Source organism: Myotis lucifugus, unplaced genomic scaffold (genome assembly GCF_000147115.1).
Source record: "Myotis lucifugus unplaced genomic scaffold, Myoluc2.0 scaffold_15, whole genome shotgun sequence".
Lineage (NCBI taxonomy): Eukaryota > Metazoa > Chordata > Mammalia > Chiroptera > Vespertilionidae > Myotis > Myotis lucifugus.
In genome coordinates, this window is record NW_005871063.1 from 3,411,726 (window position 1) to 3,429,085 (window position 17,360).

Sequence of the window (17,360 nt, forward strand, 5' to 3'; positions counted from 1 at the left end):
GGCATAAATGAGAGAGAAAGAAATCGGCATAGTGAAGGCATAATGCTCTTTCAAGTAATCTGTTGGTTAAGGGTGTGAGGGGGAAGAATTTGAGAATGAGATAAGGTTGAAGGAAAAATCTTTTCTGAGAATAATTTAGAGATTGAGAGAAGGCAGAAGAGTGGAGAAAGGGGATGAAACTTATAATAGGAGAGTTAAAGGAAGTAATACATGGATACAGTCCCAGAAGTAAAAAGGAAGGGGATAGAGACAGAGTAAAGGTTAGCCATTAGAAGGAATTGGGCAGATTTTCTTTACTCTCTTGTCAGAGGAAGATAGGCTGGGTGAGTATATGGATGAAGTTGTAAAAATGGAGAAAGGCAAGAACATACAGCTAGATGAAGTCTATTTTCTCTTCAAAATTTGAGAATTAGACTTTATTTGGAAAGTGAAGAGGATGATAAGAGGGACCTGTATAAGGCAAGTAAGATTTGGGATTACCACTGTGAACAACGAGAAAAGGAGCCACCTAGAGATGAGGGAAAAGTTTCAGTAAAATAACATGGTAAAATGAAGCACTATGTTCTTTTCTCTAAGTTAGTTAGCACAGTTTAATATAGATTCTTGCCACCAGTCATATAGGCTGGAAGACATTATACATATCTTGTAAAACAAAGGTACTTAACTCAGAAAGGTTGATTAAGGGTGCTAGACTGGAAACAAATATCTCTGAAGGGAAATAGGTTAATTTTGTTATTTTTCTCTGCTTTCATAGTTTTCTATGAAAGTATGTATTATCTTTATAATGAGACACTAACTCATTTTTATATTTGTGTCAGATGTGTTTCTAATTTCTTATTTTTAATTGTTTCTTGTGCACATGGTTGTAATATCAAGTCTTTTATATTTTGGGAAGTGCATTGAACTCAGGAGTCAAAAGACTTAAGTTCTGGCTTTGTCCTGCCAAGCTTCAGCAATACCCTATAAACCTTTCTGAGTCGGTACCCTTGTTTTATAAGATCTGTATAATATATTCCTGCATTATCTCACAGGTAGCAAGAATCTATATTAAAAAGAACTAATTTAAGAGAAAGTACTACATAGTTGGTAGTTTATTAAGAGTACAATTTGCATTTGGTAAAGATTTCTACCCAATTTCTCCTCCCCCCCCGCCCCCGACATTGTGGTCTATAATAATTACCAGTTTATTTTGTTAAATATTTATTGGATTTGGCTTCCCCAAAATATTGATTCTTTAGGACACTGATCTTATTTTATTTAAGATTTAAACTGTATTTCATGAATATTTTTTAATTGACTGACATAATATACTAGAGCTTTACTCTTGAGCAATTTACTCACTATTCAGAATAATATTAGACCATATTAGATATCAGTAGCATTTTTTGTTTTTTTGTAAGGAACACCAAAGAATTATCCATAAAAGCCTCATGCCATCCTATATAAAAGGCATTGGTAATCCATCCTATATAATAAAACTCTAATATGCAAATTGACCAAACAGCGGGACGACCTGTGGAATGACTGGTCGCTATGACGTGCACTGACCACCAGGGGGGCAGATGCTCAACACAGGAGCTGCCCCCCTGGTGGTCAGTGCACTCCCGCAGGGGGAGTGCCACTCAGCCAGAAGCCAGGCTCACGGCTGGTGAGTGCAGCAGCAGTGATGGGAGCCTCTCCCGCCTCCGCTGCTGGCATGCAGTAAGGAGCAAGGGGTCCCAGACTGAGAGCCCCAGACTGCGAGAGGGATGTCCCGGACTGCGAGAGGGCGCAGGCTGGGCTGAGGGATGCACACACACACACACACACACACAAACAACACACACATACACACACACACACACACACACACACTGCACAAATTTCGTGTACCAGGCCTCTAGTCTTGTTATAACAAGAATTCAGTAAGAAACTCTAGAAAATTAAAATGCATTTAGAAGAAAGAATTTCTTAAATTTAAGGAAAAGAATTAAGTGATGTTAGTTGTATTAATTCTCTGAACTAACTATAACATTATTATAAAGATATTTTTTTTTCTGTAGGATTCTGTTGCAAAGCCCCATGTGATTGTAGCAGGAGCTGCCACAGTAAGTTATTATCTATGTTCTTATATAATGGTTTTCATTTCGTACTTAAGGACATACTAAGAAAAAGTTAACTTATGTTAAATAAAATTCTTGATTGTACTTAAATTTTAATTCCTATTTCTATTCTAATTAATGAGACTGATGAATTTTAATGAAAAGATATGGTTGAACTTAGAAAACTTAGTGTTAAATGTCAATACTATTTTATATCTAAAAAGATATTCTTCTTGAATGTAATACATTGAAAGTCTAATTTTATGTCCACTTTTTCTAACTGCCTTCATATATTTCATGAAATAATGTGACCATAATTTATTCTGATATTGAATAAAAATGGAAATTATCTTAAAATAATAACCTTTGTTACAACAGAGTAAATTATATACTTTAATTTTTCAGTGATAAGTAATGAATTAATGCTTAATTTTTACTTCATTTTAGTGGTCTATCAAGATTCACAATGGCAGCAACGAAGCACTGTCTCAATATAAAATGAACATTACCTCCATAGCACCACTTCTAGAAAAATTGGCAAAGACTAGTGATGTTTATTGGGTCTTACAAGGTAAGGGATGAGTAATGAAAAAATGTCATTTTGTATATATTTTGAGTCATGGGTTTTTATTATCTCCTATTTCAAGAAGCAAAATTATTGCTTTATGGGAATGAAGTTTGAAATAAGATTTGCAAAATTAGAATAAATTTGAGTTATTTGCTTTCCTCTTTTGAACTTAAGGAACAGACTAATAAATATAAGTAAAAAAAATAATAATAAATAAAAATACTCTCCAAGGAGCCACAGCAGGCAGAATGGCTGTGAATATAACAAAAAGAATACATTCTAAAGGCAAATGAGAAGTTTACCTCTGATTTTTTACTTCTTACAAAGTATATTTATTGTGATTGGGAAATATAAGAAAAAATTTACTAATAAGTCTGTTTCATAATATTGAGTCATTGTACGTAAATACTCTTTGGAATTGACAGAATATATTTAAATTCATACCATCTAGGTTATGCTTGGTAATGAAATTCTTTAAGAGAAAATTGACATTAGATCAACTCATTTCAGGAGTTTATTGAATGTCCATTATTTAATGCCTAGCACAATATGAAATGCCTTGGGTTTTTTAGCAATTCGAGTTGTTTGTCAGAAACTCTTATGATTATTTCCAAGTTGAATGTCAAGCTGAGAAGAATAAAAGGGCTGGTGATAATCTGTTTCACAATCTCTATTTACAGCCTCATTGTTAACCTTTCTCTCACCAAAATGAAAAAAAAGTTAAATTATTTATGAGAACTTGATCTTCAATAATATAACCTCTTAATTGTGTGAACAAAATTTACAAATTAAGCAGTGACAGAAGAAATAAAAGACTGTCTGCTATTCTTCATTAGGCAGTTTTCTACAACCCAGTTTTAAATTCCCATTACCCAATATAACCCAGTATTCCAAAACTTTAAACTCCTAAGACATGCCAGAACATAAAATGAGGAAGACATTGACTGATTAATTTAAAAACTGAATGTAAGATAAGTCTATTGCAAATATTGGCCAACTTTACTTTAAAATAAATTACTAGATGCCTGGAATCCTCTGAACTTTAACAACAAAACATGAAATATAATCAGCTAACTTGCATGATCACAATTTCTACAAGATTTTTTTAATGTGTTTTTTTTCTTTTTTATTGAATTTATTGGGGTGACACTGGTTAACAAAATTATATAGATTTCAGGTGCACAATTCTACAGTACATCATCTGTACACTGTATTGTGTGTTCACCATCCCCAGTCAAGTCTCCTCCATCACCATTTATTTATCCCCCCAATATTCTCTTCTCTCCCCACTACTCTTTCCCCCAGCATTCACCATACTGTTATCCGTGTCCATGAGTTTTTCTTTTTCTTTTTTGCTCAATCCTTCCAGCCCCCAGCAGCTCCCTCCCTGACAGCTGTCAGCCTGCTCTCTGTCTATGAGTCTCTCTATCTTGCTTGTTAGTTCATTTTGTTCATTAGATTCCACTTATGAGTGAAATTATATGGTACTTGTCTTTCTCTAACTGGCTTATTTCACTTAGCATAATGCTCTCCAGGTCCATCCATGTTGTTGCAAAGGGTAAGATTTCCTTCTTTTTTACAGCCAAGTAATATTCCGCTGTGTAAATGTACCACAGCTTTTTTATCCACTCATCTACTGGATGGACAATTGGGCTGCTTCCAAATCTTGGCTATTGTAAACAACGCTGCTATGAACATAGGGGTGCATATATTTTTTCGAATTAATGTCTTGGGTTTATTCAGATAAATTCCCAGAAGTAGAACCACTGGGTCATAAGGCAGTTCCATTTTTAAGTTTTTCAGGTAACTTTATACTGCTTTCCACAGTGGCTGCACCAATCTGCATTCCCTCCAACACTGCAGGAGGGTTCCCTTTCTCTACATCCTTGCCAGCACTTACTGTTTGTTGATTTATTGATAGCCATTCTGACTGGTGTGAGGTGACATTTCTTTTCGGTTTTAATTTGCATTTCTCTGATGATTAGTGATGTTGAGCATCTTTTCATACGTCTACTAGCCATTTGTATGTCTTCTGGAGAAGTGTCTATTCGTGTCCTCTGCCCTTTTTTAGTTGTATTGTTTATTTGTGTGGTGTTGAATTTAAGTTCTTTATAAATTTTGGATATTAACCCCTTATCTCTTATTATATCATTGCGAATATGTTCTCCTGTGCAGTGTTTTGTCTTTTCATTTTGTTGATGGTTTCCTTTGCTGTGCAAAAACTTTTTAGTTTGATGTAGTCCCATGTGTTTATTTTTTCTTTTGTTTCCCTTCCCCCAAGGTGATATATCAGAAAAAAAAATATTGCTATGAGAAATGTCTGAGATTTTTACTGCCTATGTTTTCTTCTAGGATTGTTATGGTTTTAAGTTTATCATTTAAGTATTTGATCCATTTTGAGTTTATTCTGTGTATGGTATAAGAAGTTGGTCTAATTTCATTTATTTGCACATATCTGTCCAGTATTTCCAACATTTGTGTTTTTAATAATGTGTTTCATGTGCAGATCCTGTTTATGAAGATCTATTAAGTGAAAATAGGAAAATGATCACTAATGAGAAGATAGATGCTTACAATGAAGCTGCAGTCAGTGTTTTGAATAGTAGCACCAGAAATTCTAAATCACATGTTAAGATGTTCAGTGTTTCCAAATTAATTGCTCAAGAAACTATCATGGAATCTTTGGATGGCTTACATCTTCCAGAATCAAGCAGAGAAACTGTAAGAATTCTTGTATCCATCAGTAAATAGAGACTATAATATCTAATTGTATAGTAACTGTATGTCACTATAAATGGTAATAAATAATTTATTTTATTGCAGTCTTAATTACTTGTAATTATTCTACCTAAACATACATCTAGAAATAATTTTGATTTCATCACCTAGCTGTGTATAAAATGAGAGTTTTTGTGTACTCTGAAAGGGAAAGAAGCTACGGAAAGGAAGAAATGAAACTTCATTTATTAAGTGCTAGTCATTCTTACTATACTTTGTCTAATCAAGAAGCTTATAAGTTTGTAGAATACTCATGTTTGAAAACTACAGCTTAATGGTCCTGCCTTAAACTAACAAGATTAAGCCTCTATGAAGAGTACATTTTTTAATATGTAGAATAGTTTTGATTTATTTCCTTATAAATAAATCAGATTTCCTTTGATGCCCTAAACACTATTCAGTGTACATAGTAAACACTGAAAAAAATCCAGATTGACAAATGTAAAGGGTTGTTAAGTTCAATATGAAAGAGAACTGATAATTATGAATTTTCATAATTAGTACAACAGATATTATTTAGTTATTGTTTTCTTATAAAGCAGTGATGCTTAACCTTTTTGAGGATCACATAACCCCTTTGAGTGTTCAGTAAAAAGCAATGGTTACATTCCTCTCCTGCAGAAAAATGCATGTTTGTATATATACACACGATTCTCCATATACTTTAAGGGGCTTTTGAACCGCCTAGAACTGGTTAAGAACTTCGGGATGGAGTTCGTAGGCTAGTATCTGCAAGAGTACCAGGCACAGAACCCAGGGCTAAAAGGGTGATATTTCCTATGTAGTTGAGTACTTTGAATGCTTAGGCTTAAATAATATAATCATCTTAGAGTTCCAATTATGTCTAAACTATAAAGTTTTTTAAAAACTATATTTGACTGAACCTTCAACTAGACAGGATCTTGATAGCTTGCCTAGAATATTTCTATTATAACGAAACCATGTTCAAGATGCCACATGTTATTTAACATTAGAAATCTTAAAACTGTAGAATCCTAAGTGGCCCATAAACTGTAAACCAAATGAAAGGCATATTACAAATATTGTTTGCTAAGAATTATTTTTGTGACAGTTATTTTACATTCTTTTTTTTTTTTACATCTAAAAACTGGAACTCTATATTAAGTGTCCTGGTATCTTCTATATTGAAAGGCTGATAATTAAAATTCTTTGATTTTTGACATTAGTCATTATTTTTTTAATCTTTATTGTTGGAAGTATTACATATGTCCCCCTTTTCCCCCCCCATTGCCCCTTCTAGCCCACCCCAGGCCTTCAACACACTATTGTAAAAGCCACAACCCATTAGCAGTCATGAAATTAGTTTTTTGTGTTTTTATTGTTCATAAGAAAAAATAATACAAAAATGTAAGAGTGCATTATAAGTAGTAAGGGTAGGTATTGTTTCCGTATATGTGTCTGGATCATATTATAAAATGAATTTTTCATTACAGACCATAGCCCCAGAAGTTTGAAAAGCCCTGTACTAGCTATTACAGATTGAAGGAATAGCATTATTTGCATGAGTGGTTGGGAAATGGTAGTAAAAAGTACAAAAGCATTTTTGGTTTCAGTGCTGAAAAATCAGTAGTATTCACAGGAGAAAATCTAATGTGAAATATATTACTGACAAGATAATAACCAAATAACTTGATTTGTTCACAGAGTGCAATGATTCTTATGAACGTGTATTGCAATAAGATACTGAAGCCTGTAGATGGTTCCTGTTGTCAGCCTCGGCCTCCTCTGACTCTCATGCAGAAGCTAGCTGCTTGTTTTTTCACCTTATCTATTGTCGGATATTTAATTTTTTATATAATTTATCGTAATGCTCATCGGAAGAATAAGCCATGTACTGATTTGGAAAGTGGAGAGGAAAAGAAAAATATTATCAATACCCCCGTGTCTCCATTAGAAATACTTTTACAATCTTTGTGCAAACTTGGCCTGATTATGGCTTATTTCTATATGTGTGACCGTGCAAATCTATTTATGAAGGAAAACAAATTTTATACACATTCAACTTTCTTTATTCCAATTATCTATATCTTGGTTTTGGGAGTATTTTACAATGAAAACACTAAAGAGGTAAGAGTTGTTTTCTTTTTAGCTCATGTTATCCTTATTTCATTATAAACTCTAGATTTAAAAAAAAATACCATTTATCATGCCAAAATATACAAGCATGTATATTGGCGAGGATAAATGAATGTTGTGGTTATACTTCACTTAGCAGACTCTGTTGCTTTTTAAAACATTTTGGAGGAAGTTCAAAGAGTTTCGTGAAGATTGTTAAGAAGTTGAAAATAATGACCTGTGAAAAAATGTCATGACTTTGTGTTATTTTGCCTGCATGGGGATGGAGAAAGTGCAGCTGCTTCCAATTTTATAATGGTCTTCGAACATGATACATCAGAGCAAAAATATATAATTTTATTAATAAATGCCTATATGCACAAACATTTTATATTAATACAATCAGACATGTACACACAAATTAGAAAAATCAGTAGTATTCACAGGAGAAAATCTAATGTGAAATATATTACTGCTTGTTTTTTCACCTTATCTATTGTCGGATATTTAATATCTATTGTCGGATATTTACATAGTGTGGGCAAATGTTTATAATATCTGAAGTACCTATTTTAGCATTTCTGTAGTTGCTCAGAATGTTAGTATAATTCCATTATAAGACATTATTTATTTGAATTAATAAATTCTATTGTAAGAAATAACTCATATGAGAATGATTAATCGGTTCTTCATCTCCGGTGAGAATATTCTAAGGGAATATTCTCCCCCCACCCCCCATTAAAGTGTAAGAGAACTGTAAGATATTTTTTAACTGAAATCTTAAGACTTTCTTAAAATTAGAAAATGCTATTTTTTAGATTTATAAACCATTGTCATAGTTTAATGTACTCAATATAAAACCATAGGTATCAACTTAAACACTATTTAAAATCTGTTAGTTTATATTAGTTTTCAAATTCATATTCTATCTTTTATCAAGAAATAAAATGACTATTTTTAATTTCCCCCCACAAATTCTTTTAACAAAAGCATTAGCTTTATATCCTATAAGAATAATTTTAACATACTTAGTATAAATTGTCCAAATAATAGCTTCATGGTGAAATTTGAAACAGATTTTGGTTCTTTACACAGACTAAAGTATTAAATAGAGAACAAACAGATGAATGGAAAGGCTGGATGCAACTTGTGATTTTGATTTATCATATCTCTGGAGCAAGTACTGTAAGTATATTGAAATTCAGAAAATATCTTCTACTATATATATAAAAGGCAAAGTGTCCCCTCGGGAGTTTGACCAGGAGACCGGGACTTCAGTTGCTCACTATGACGTGTGCTGACCACCAGGGAGCAGCGCGGAACGAAGGAAGGCCCCGGCCAGCAGCCAGAAGGTCCTGATCGCAGGCCAGGCCTAGGGACCCCACCCATGCACAAATTTTGTGCACCGGGCCTCTAGTAGGAAATAATGTCACTTTAATGTTTTTTTAAGGGCATGGACTCTTTTGTGTTATATTCTCTGTCATTTATTTTCAACCCAATCTTTCTGCCTTCCTATTCTTCTCCTACCATTTGACTTTGAGAATGTGTAGTTTTAAAAGCAAAATCCATTGTTCTGAAAAGAGAGCAATAAATTATTTGTATTTTCTTGGCCTTAATTTTAATGCAGTAGAAGCAGCTGATAATCTAAGGGCATTATTTCATGTCATCCTATTGAACAACTAATTTAAAGTTATCAAAACTCTTTGTAGATGACACTTAATTATAAAAGATTTGGAATAGGCAAGTGACTATCAAAGGAAATCAAATTAGATGATTATATTTTATATTCTATCCTTCACCATATTTTAGGAAGTTTGGGAGTTTGACCAACTATTTTTACACTTTTAAAGTTTAAAAAACTTGAAACTCTCTTGCCCCAGTGTTCAGAGCTCAGGTACTGATGGACTGTAGACCATGTGGGATATGCCATACTTCCTAAGTATTACCTTCTCCGTGAAATGGGGACCCTTCCTTTGCTCACTCAGTGCCTCCTCTACCTGGACAAAATCATTTTTTCCTTCTCCCTAGGATTCTTGTGGTCTGATGACATCTTGGTTTTGGCAAGGATGGAAAAAAAAATCAGTTATAACACTTTAGCTACATTACAGTTAAAACAGACTTTTGAGGGTAAACCTAAGTGTCTGTCACTTTTCACATAAGTTTTTATACTGAAGATACAAACTGACTTTTATAAAATATGTTTTAAAAATTTAAGAAACATTCAAATTTGGGAACTACTGAACTGTTTTTCTAATTGTGTTAATTATATAAAGTGCACATCTTTAAACAGTATTTGAATCAATGATAAATTAAGATGACAGGAGACTGTTGCTCAGGACGGAGTGTTTTAAAATTTTCATAGCCGTTAAGGTAAATAATACTGGGGGTTTTCAGATATCTCTAACATTTTGAAAATAATGTTATTCTTCATAAAGTCTATTATTTTTCAAAAATTTTATGGATGATTTGTTTGAAGAGTAAAAGGCAGAGGAATGAAGTATTATTTTTGCTGAAGTTATGTGACTATGGTACGTTTATTCGTGGCAGCAGTGAAATTCCTGTGACATTGCAGCTGAAGGGACCAATTGAAATCACATAGCCGTGGGAGAGCCAGGACAGTCAGAGACCCGAGCAAGGAGAGACGAAGATAGTTAAACTTAGTTTATAAGCCCAGTTCAGAATTTATAGGATGAATTTGGCAAATTCTCTAAAAAAGTAACTGGAGATGCATCTTGAATCTTAAAAATGTCTCTGACATATGAATAAAGATTAAATTAATTTGAGAGGAAAAAAGGGTGTTAAGAAAATGCCACTTAGGGACATAATTAATTGCTGACATATTAAAGGGTGATAATAGTGTAAAAAAAAAGTCAGATAGAAAGAATTAATGGCAGATTAAGTTCCTCAATTTAGTGATTCCAGAAAGGACTTGGATCATAAATGGATGCAGGCAATTTGGCATTCTGTTATAATCATTTGCCAAGCTAGCATTCTAATACATCTTAGACTACATTCTAATACATCCTAAATGACAATTAAAAAAAAAATCCTTGTTCTGGAAGGGCATACTTTTCATTAACAGATCACTTGTTCTGATTAATTACCATATCCCTGTGCTTTATACTATAGGCTTTTGCAGTTAGAAATTGCCCTATATCTACACCAGCAAAGCACTATTAGCATGGGTTATAACATACTTGGGGACTTGATTCTTGGATATTTAAGAGATTCACTTAATTAAAAACTCCTTTTAACTGCCATAATGATTTTAATTACCTAATCTTAATGTTTTCTATTTTGAGTAAAATATATAAAATTTTAGTTGTGCCATGTTTTATACTAAAACCTAGAGGCTCTGTGCACGAATTCATGCACAGGTGGGGGGGGTCCCTCTGCCTGGCCAGGGATCGGGGCCAATCAGGGCCATCTCGCCCAGCTCAGCTGGGTCAGGGGGAGGGACCATGGGAGGTTGGCTGGCCGTGGGAGGTTGGCTGTGGGAGTGCACTGACCACCAGGAGGCAACTCCTGTGTTGAGCATCTGCCCCCTGGTGGTCAGTGCTCATCATAGCTACCGGTTGTTTGATTGACCTGTTGTAATGGTCGCTTAGGCTTTTTTATACCAGGATGGATGGATGGATGGATAAATAGATAGATAGATAGATACCACATCAAATATTAATGGAAAAATTTAAAAATAATACAGATGGTCTGGTAGATTGCAATTCTTGGTATAAACATTCTTTTAAGACATAATTTATATCTAAGGGATAAAATACTATGAATTTAATATGAAAAGGTATAGCATGGTAGTTACACCTGAATCAAAGGTCTAGAGGGAAAATTTGTGGGACTAGAGAAAGAAAATAACCAGAAGTCAGCCCAGCTTAGCTACTAATTTTAATGTAGTTGGAATTTAAAATATATTTTTATGACTAAAATTTTATTATAATACTAGTGAACCAGTGCACGGGTTTGTGCACATTGAAAGGAAATTAAGTAGAAGGTGTCCGGCAGGGCAGGACTGGGCAAGACGGGCCAGACACGCCCTGGAGCCAACCTCCCTTGGTCCCTCCCCAGCATCTATGGAGTGAGCAGAGTCCCTACGGCAGGTGGGGTCCCTCAGCCTGGCCTGTGGGGATCAGGCCAAAACCAGCTCTCCGACATCCCCCAGAGGGGTCCCAGGGTAAGAGAGGACACTCTGCAAAGTTGCTGCCGTACAGGGTGTGGAACGCAAATGCAACTATGCAGTAAACCAGATTCGCTGCTGACAGTGCCCCAGCAACAACATAACCCATGGCCAAAGGTAGAATCATGCGGCCCCACAAGGAATCGGACTCCCTCCTCTCTGGTTTTGGGGTGCGTCACCTTAGAACTGCCGCTGCCAAGTCACTGCAGCTCGGCAGCTCCTGTGTTGAGCTTCTGCCCCCTGGTGGTCAGTGCGAGTAATAGCAACTGGTCGGCCAGTTGGACACTTAGCATATTAGCCTTTTATATATATATAGATTTGACTCATGAAAGACAAAAAAGAAATAATTTAAATTAAAAGAGACTAAAAAAGAATGATAACTAAGTGCCATGTGTGATCATTGATTCAGGTTCTAAATTAAAAAAATTTTTTTTTAAACATAAGGAATATTACTGGGACAATCAGGGAAATTTGAGTATACATTGTACAGCAGATACTGTTATACACATATTAAACTTCTTGGGTATGATAATAAAATATGGTCAGGTATTTTTTCTGCTTAGAAGATACTAAAATATGTAGGGATGATGTCATGTGGTCTGCAATATACTTTTAAAATTTTTTTTAAAAATTTCATTGTTTAAAGCAGTGGTGGTCCATAAGGTGCAAAAGGTTGGCGACCCCTGGTTTAAAGTATTACCTATGTCTCCTTTTTCCCCGATTGACTTCCCACTCCACCCCGGCCACCCCACACCCCAGGACAAGCCCCCACCGCCCCAGTGTCTGTGTCCATTTGTTATGCTAAAATGCATGCATCCAAGTCCTTTGGTTGATCTCTAAACCGCCCCCCCCCCATCTTCTCTCTGAGGTTGGATGGTCTGTTCAGTGTTACCTTGTCTCTAGATCTATTTTTGTTCATCAGTTTATGTTCATTATATCCCACATATGAGTGAGATCATGTGTATTTATCTTTCTCTGATTGGCTTACTTCACTTAGCATAATGCTCTCCAGGTCCATCCATGCTGTTGCAAATGGTAAAATTTCCTTCTTTTTTATAGCAGCATAGTAATCCATTGTGTAGATGTACCACAGTTTTTTAATCCACTCATCTGCTGATGGGCACTTAGTCTGTTTCCAAATCTTAGCTATGGTAAATTATGCTGCTATGAACATAGGGATGCACATGTCCTTGGTATTTTTAGTTTCTTGGGATATATTCCTAGAAGTGTAATGACTGGGTCAAATGGGAGTTCCATTTTTAAATTTTTGAGGAAACTCCATACTGTTCTCCACAGTGGCTACACCAGTCTGCATTCCCACCAGCAGTACACAAGGGTTCCTTTTTCTCGGCTTCTTTGCCAGCACTTGTTATTTGTTGATTTGTTGATGATAGCCATTCTGACAGGTGTGAGATGGTACCTCATTGTTGTTTTGATTTGCATCTCTCAGATGATTAGTGACTTTGAGCATGTTTTCATATGTCTCTGGGCCTTCTGGTATGTCCTTTTTCGAAAAGTGTTCATTTAGGTCCTTTGCCCATTTTTTTATTGGATTGTTTATCTTCCTTTTGTTAAGTTGTATGAGTTGCAAATATACTTTTAAAATGGCTTAGCAGACCGTCAAACCCTCAGAGGGAAGGTAGGGGAGGGTGGGGGTAAGGGGAAGAGATCAACCAAAGGACTTGGATGCATGCATATTAGCCCTAATCAATGGACACAGACACCAGGGGGGTGAAGGCATGAGTGGGGAGGGGGGGGGCAATGGGAGGATAAGGACACATATGTAGTACTTTAATCAATAAAGAAATAAATTTTAAAAAATGGCTTAGCATAATATGTATATAGATATACATTGTACTATTCTCGCAACTTTTCTCTTGGTATAAAATATCTTAAAAAGTTCAGAGAATTATTACATGAAATTTGTAATAATCTAGCATTATCTGGAACGTGGCAAATTGTTGTGATAGTGTTTAATACCATTTAAATGAATAGTTTTTGCTGTTGAAATATAAGAACCAAGTCCCAACTTTGTAGGCCTAGCCCCAGTCTTGAAGGGACTTGAAAGGATATTTTATGGAGAGTGGTTAAAGTAATTAGTAATGGTTAGCCTAGGTTTGACATCTGTTTTTTTAAAATAGTTTTAGAACTATTAGATGTAAGAGTGATTAAGCCTGTGCATATGGCTCCAGACTAGACTCTTCATTATGGTAACCACTACCACAGGTAACTGTTGAGCACTTGAAATGTAGCCAGTCAGAATTAAGATTGCTATACTACATAAAGTAAAACATGAACCATATTAAGTATGACTAATTATGATAAATGCATGCTAACTTCAAAAACTTAGTATGAAAATAATGTAAAATATCTAATTATATCTTGGAATGATAATATTTTAGATATATTGAGTAAAAAATAAAATATACTGATTAAAATTAGTTTCACTTGTTTCTTTTAATTTTTTTAAATGTTCTGGTGGCCACATTAAAAATTTACTGTGTGGCTCACTCTTATTTCTATTGCACAGCACTGCCCTAGAGTGCTGAAGTTGGTAGTTGTACATAAAGTTAGATTTCAACTTTTCATGAAAAGCAGCTTAATAGCAGTTAAGGACCATCTGAAAATGGAATGGACTGCCTTTGGAATTTGTTGTTTTCTGCTACTAAAAAGGTGCTCAGATATTTGAAGGGAACATTTTAGAGACCATTCAAGAATGAAGTAAGAGCACAGATTTAGATTAGATAAATCTTGAGGTTATTTCAGTAGTACCTTTTCCACCTTCATCCCTGTGATTCTAATATGTTATACCTTCATTAAAAATTTCTGACCTAAGAATAAGACATTTAAAAATAATAATGAAGGGCATATGCCTGGGTTACAGGCTTGATCCCCAGTGTGGGGCATGCAACATTCTCCAATCGATGATTCTCTCTCATCATTGATGTTTCTATCCCTCTCCTCCTCTCCCTTCCTCTCTCTGAAATCAATAAAACATTTTTTAAAATATCTATGTAGATTTAGTAATTAGCCCTAAAAGAATGTAATTGCAAGTGTTGAATGTCATTGAACAAGCCTTGAAAAGGTAATTTTTTAAAACTGTACTAGTTCTATTGTAGAGATCATGAATATGCATCTAAAGGACTAATGGTTAATGGATAAGTGGAATGATAGTGTTTTATGAGAATCAGGACTTTGTAAATGAGATCATATTTCCAGTGACACCCTAAAATATATATTAGAAATATGGTATTTTTATTCAACCTTAAAGTGAAGATGTGATGCTCTGAAAAACCATGGCAAGTGATTCTAAGCATCTTAGTCATAATGAAACAGTTTATGTGGGCATATAAAATAAAATTCTATAAGATAAGAGTGTAGGGAAATAATATTTCTAAAATATGTTTGTATATATTTTTAAATACGTATGTTTTGTTTAATATTGTAAGTAGTCATGTGACCATTTTATTTACAGGTCTAATATATTTAACATGGCCAAAAATTTAGGAAATTTTGTTTTTTATCATTGGGAAAATGTGAAATCCATAGTGGTGATTAATAATTTGATATCATATATTTAGTTCTAACTGGAAGAAATATACAAAGTGCTTTTATATTAATTATGCATTCCTCACAAAAACACTTTGCAGTTTAGAAAACTCCGACTTAAGTCACATAACTAGTAAGTGGCAGAAACCAGAATTTGAATCTAGGTCTATCTGATTCCAAAGTCTACATTTTTTAACTCCTGCTATAATGTGTAACTTTTGAGAATAAATCTTTTCATTGAGATAATGCCAAATGATAATGATGATCCACTATCTTGGTTAAAAGTGCTGGTTATGGCAATTCAAGGTATAGTTAGTGCCAACATATATTTTACATATCTGTTTTTGTCAACAGTTTTTGCCTGTGTACATGCACGTTCGAGTTCTGGTTGCTGCATATCTATTTCAGACGGGCTATGGGCATTTCTCATATTTTTGGGTCAAGGGAGACTTTGGAATCCATAGAGTATGTCAGGTAGGAATGCATTCAGTTCTTTTCTTTTTCTTCATTTCAACATGCTTTTGTGCCTAACTGTTAATAAAATATAAATATTGTCATTATAAGACCATGAATAATTTGAGTTTTGAAATAGCACTTTAAAATTGTATTATTTCTATGTTCTATGGTTAATAATTAAGAGATAAATAATTTATTACTGAGGGAAGGGAAATATAATTTAGATGAATGTATAATAAAAGCACTGGTACACAAGGGAAAACATTGCTGGTTTACTTTAGTTTTGTAGAAATGTATAGTTACCTGGAATTATTATTATAGCCTGTTTTCTCTCTCTAAGAAGAGATTAATATTTATTAAGTTTCTACCTTATTCTAGGCAATTTATGAACATTATTTTACTTATCTCTCATTACAAACCTGAGTTGTGATCTTCTCATGTATAAACAAGGACACTGAGGCTCAGAGAGGTTAAATAATTTGCCTGTAGTAACATAGTAAGTGCTGCAGCTCTAATATCAACCTCTCAAATTCTTTGTTCTTTGAATGACATCACACTGTCTGAAATGACTGTTACATAAGTCCCAAAGATACTTTTTAATTTGAGTAATATCATTTTGTATCTATGACAACTCTCAATTTAATCCCAAATGGGGTAAATCAACATCAAATAGAGATGAAATGGATACTTTTTCTTGAGGTAATCTAATCTCCTCTTATAAACTGGAGCTCTAGGAAGGAGATTTATGATTTTTTTCCCTACATTTAACACGATGGCAATTGCAGCCAGAGGACAGCTCAGGCTTGTGCTTTGTTGTGATTTAGTTAATATAATGATGCATAAATATTTTATATCCAACTCTTTACAATGACTGTAGAACAAATATAATTTTAGGGATTAGTAAAACATGCGTGTATATTTGTTACTCTAGTGTCAAACATTTATACTTTGTCAGAAAGAATCTGTCTTTGCTGTTCATGAATATCTTGAATGAAAACCATTTTCTTCTCCTTTTTAATAGGTCTTATTTCGTCTCAATTTCCTGGTAGTGGTGTTATGTATAGTAATGGATCGACCTTATCAATTCTATTACTTTGTCCCCTTGGTCACGGTATGGTTCATGGTCATATATGTTACTTTAGCACTATGGCCTCAAATAATCCAAAAAAAAGCAAATGGTAAATATACTCTCTTACTTATGTTAATAAATATGTTCTTTCAATGTACTAAATTTCTTTTTAGTTGGTAAAGGCTATTTTTTGAGACATGTAAACAGTTAAAATTTATGTGTAGTATTGACATTTTGAAAGTTTGGTCTTAAAAACTTTTTCTAAAATGTTGCAGATAAATAGTTGAAATGAAATAATAGTGCAGAATAATAGTTTTATCTATATTATGTCTTTTCTTTTTACATTTAAATTTTTTAAAGCCATTTTACCTATTAACTAATGCAACAGTTTCAAAGAGTACAAAGCCAGAATGCAGAGAGCTATGAGAAAGGAAAGCCAAATAGGGCTCCTGTCCCTTACATCCTGCTTCAGTCCTGATAACTCTGCTTTATTTGATTTCTTATATATATTGAGATTTTTAATAAACATTTATTTGCAAAAAAGGCTTTCTATGTCAGACAATTTTAAAAAGTGCTAATATAATTTATCTTCTAGAC

At 34.0% G+C, this 17,360-nt stretch overlaps 1 protein-coding gene across 4 annotated transcripts in view; it reads left to right on the forward strand.

The window, feature by feature from the left end:
* Nucleotides 1-17,360, forward strand: part of CASD1 (CAS1 domain containing 1) — a 41,464-nt gene that overhangs the window by 13,907 nt on the left and 10,197 nt on the right. For all 4 annotated transcript variants that reach the window (XM_023750726.1, XM_014452402.2, XM_023750727.1 and 1 more), the window contains 7 exons: nucleotides 2,043-2,087; nucleotides 2,529-2,652; nucleotides 5,156-5,370; nucleotides 7,093-7,515; nucleotides 8,599-8,688; nucleotides 15,593-15,712; nucleotides 16,716-16,872. In XM_023750726.1, coding sequence (XP_023606494.1) covers nucleotides 2,043-2,087; nucleotides 2,529-2,652; nucleotides 5,156-5,370; nucleotides 7,093-7,515; nucleotides 8,599-8,688; nucleotides 15,593-15,712; nucleotides 16,716-16,872 — 1,174 coding nt within the window. The remainder of the gene's footprint in view (nucleotides 1-2,042; nucleotides 2,088-2,528; nucleotides 2,653-5,155; nucleotides 5,371-7,092; nucleotides 7,516-8,598; nucleotides 8,689-15,592; nucleotides 15,713-16,715; nucleotides 16,873-17,360) is intronic.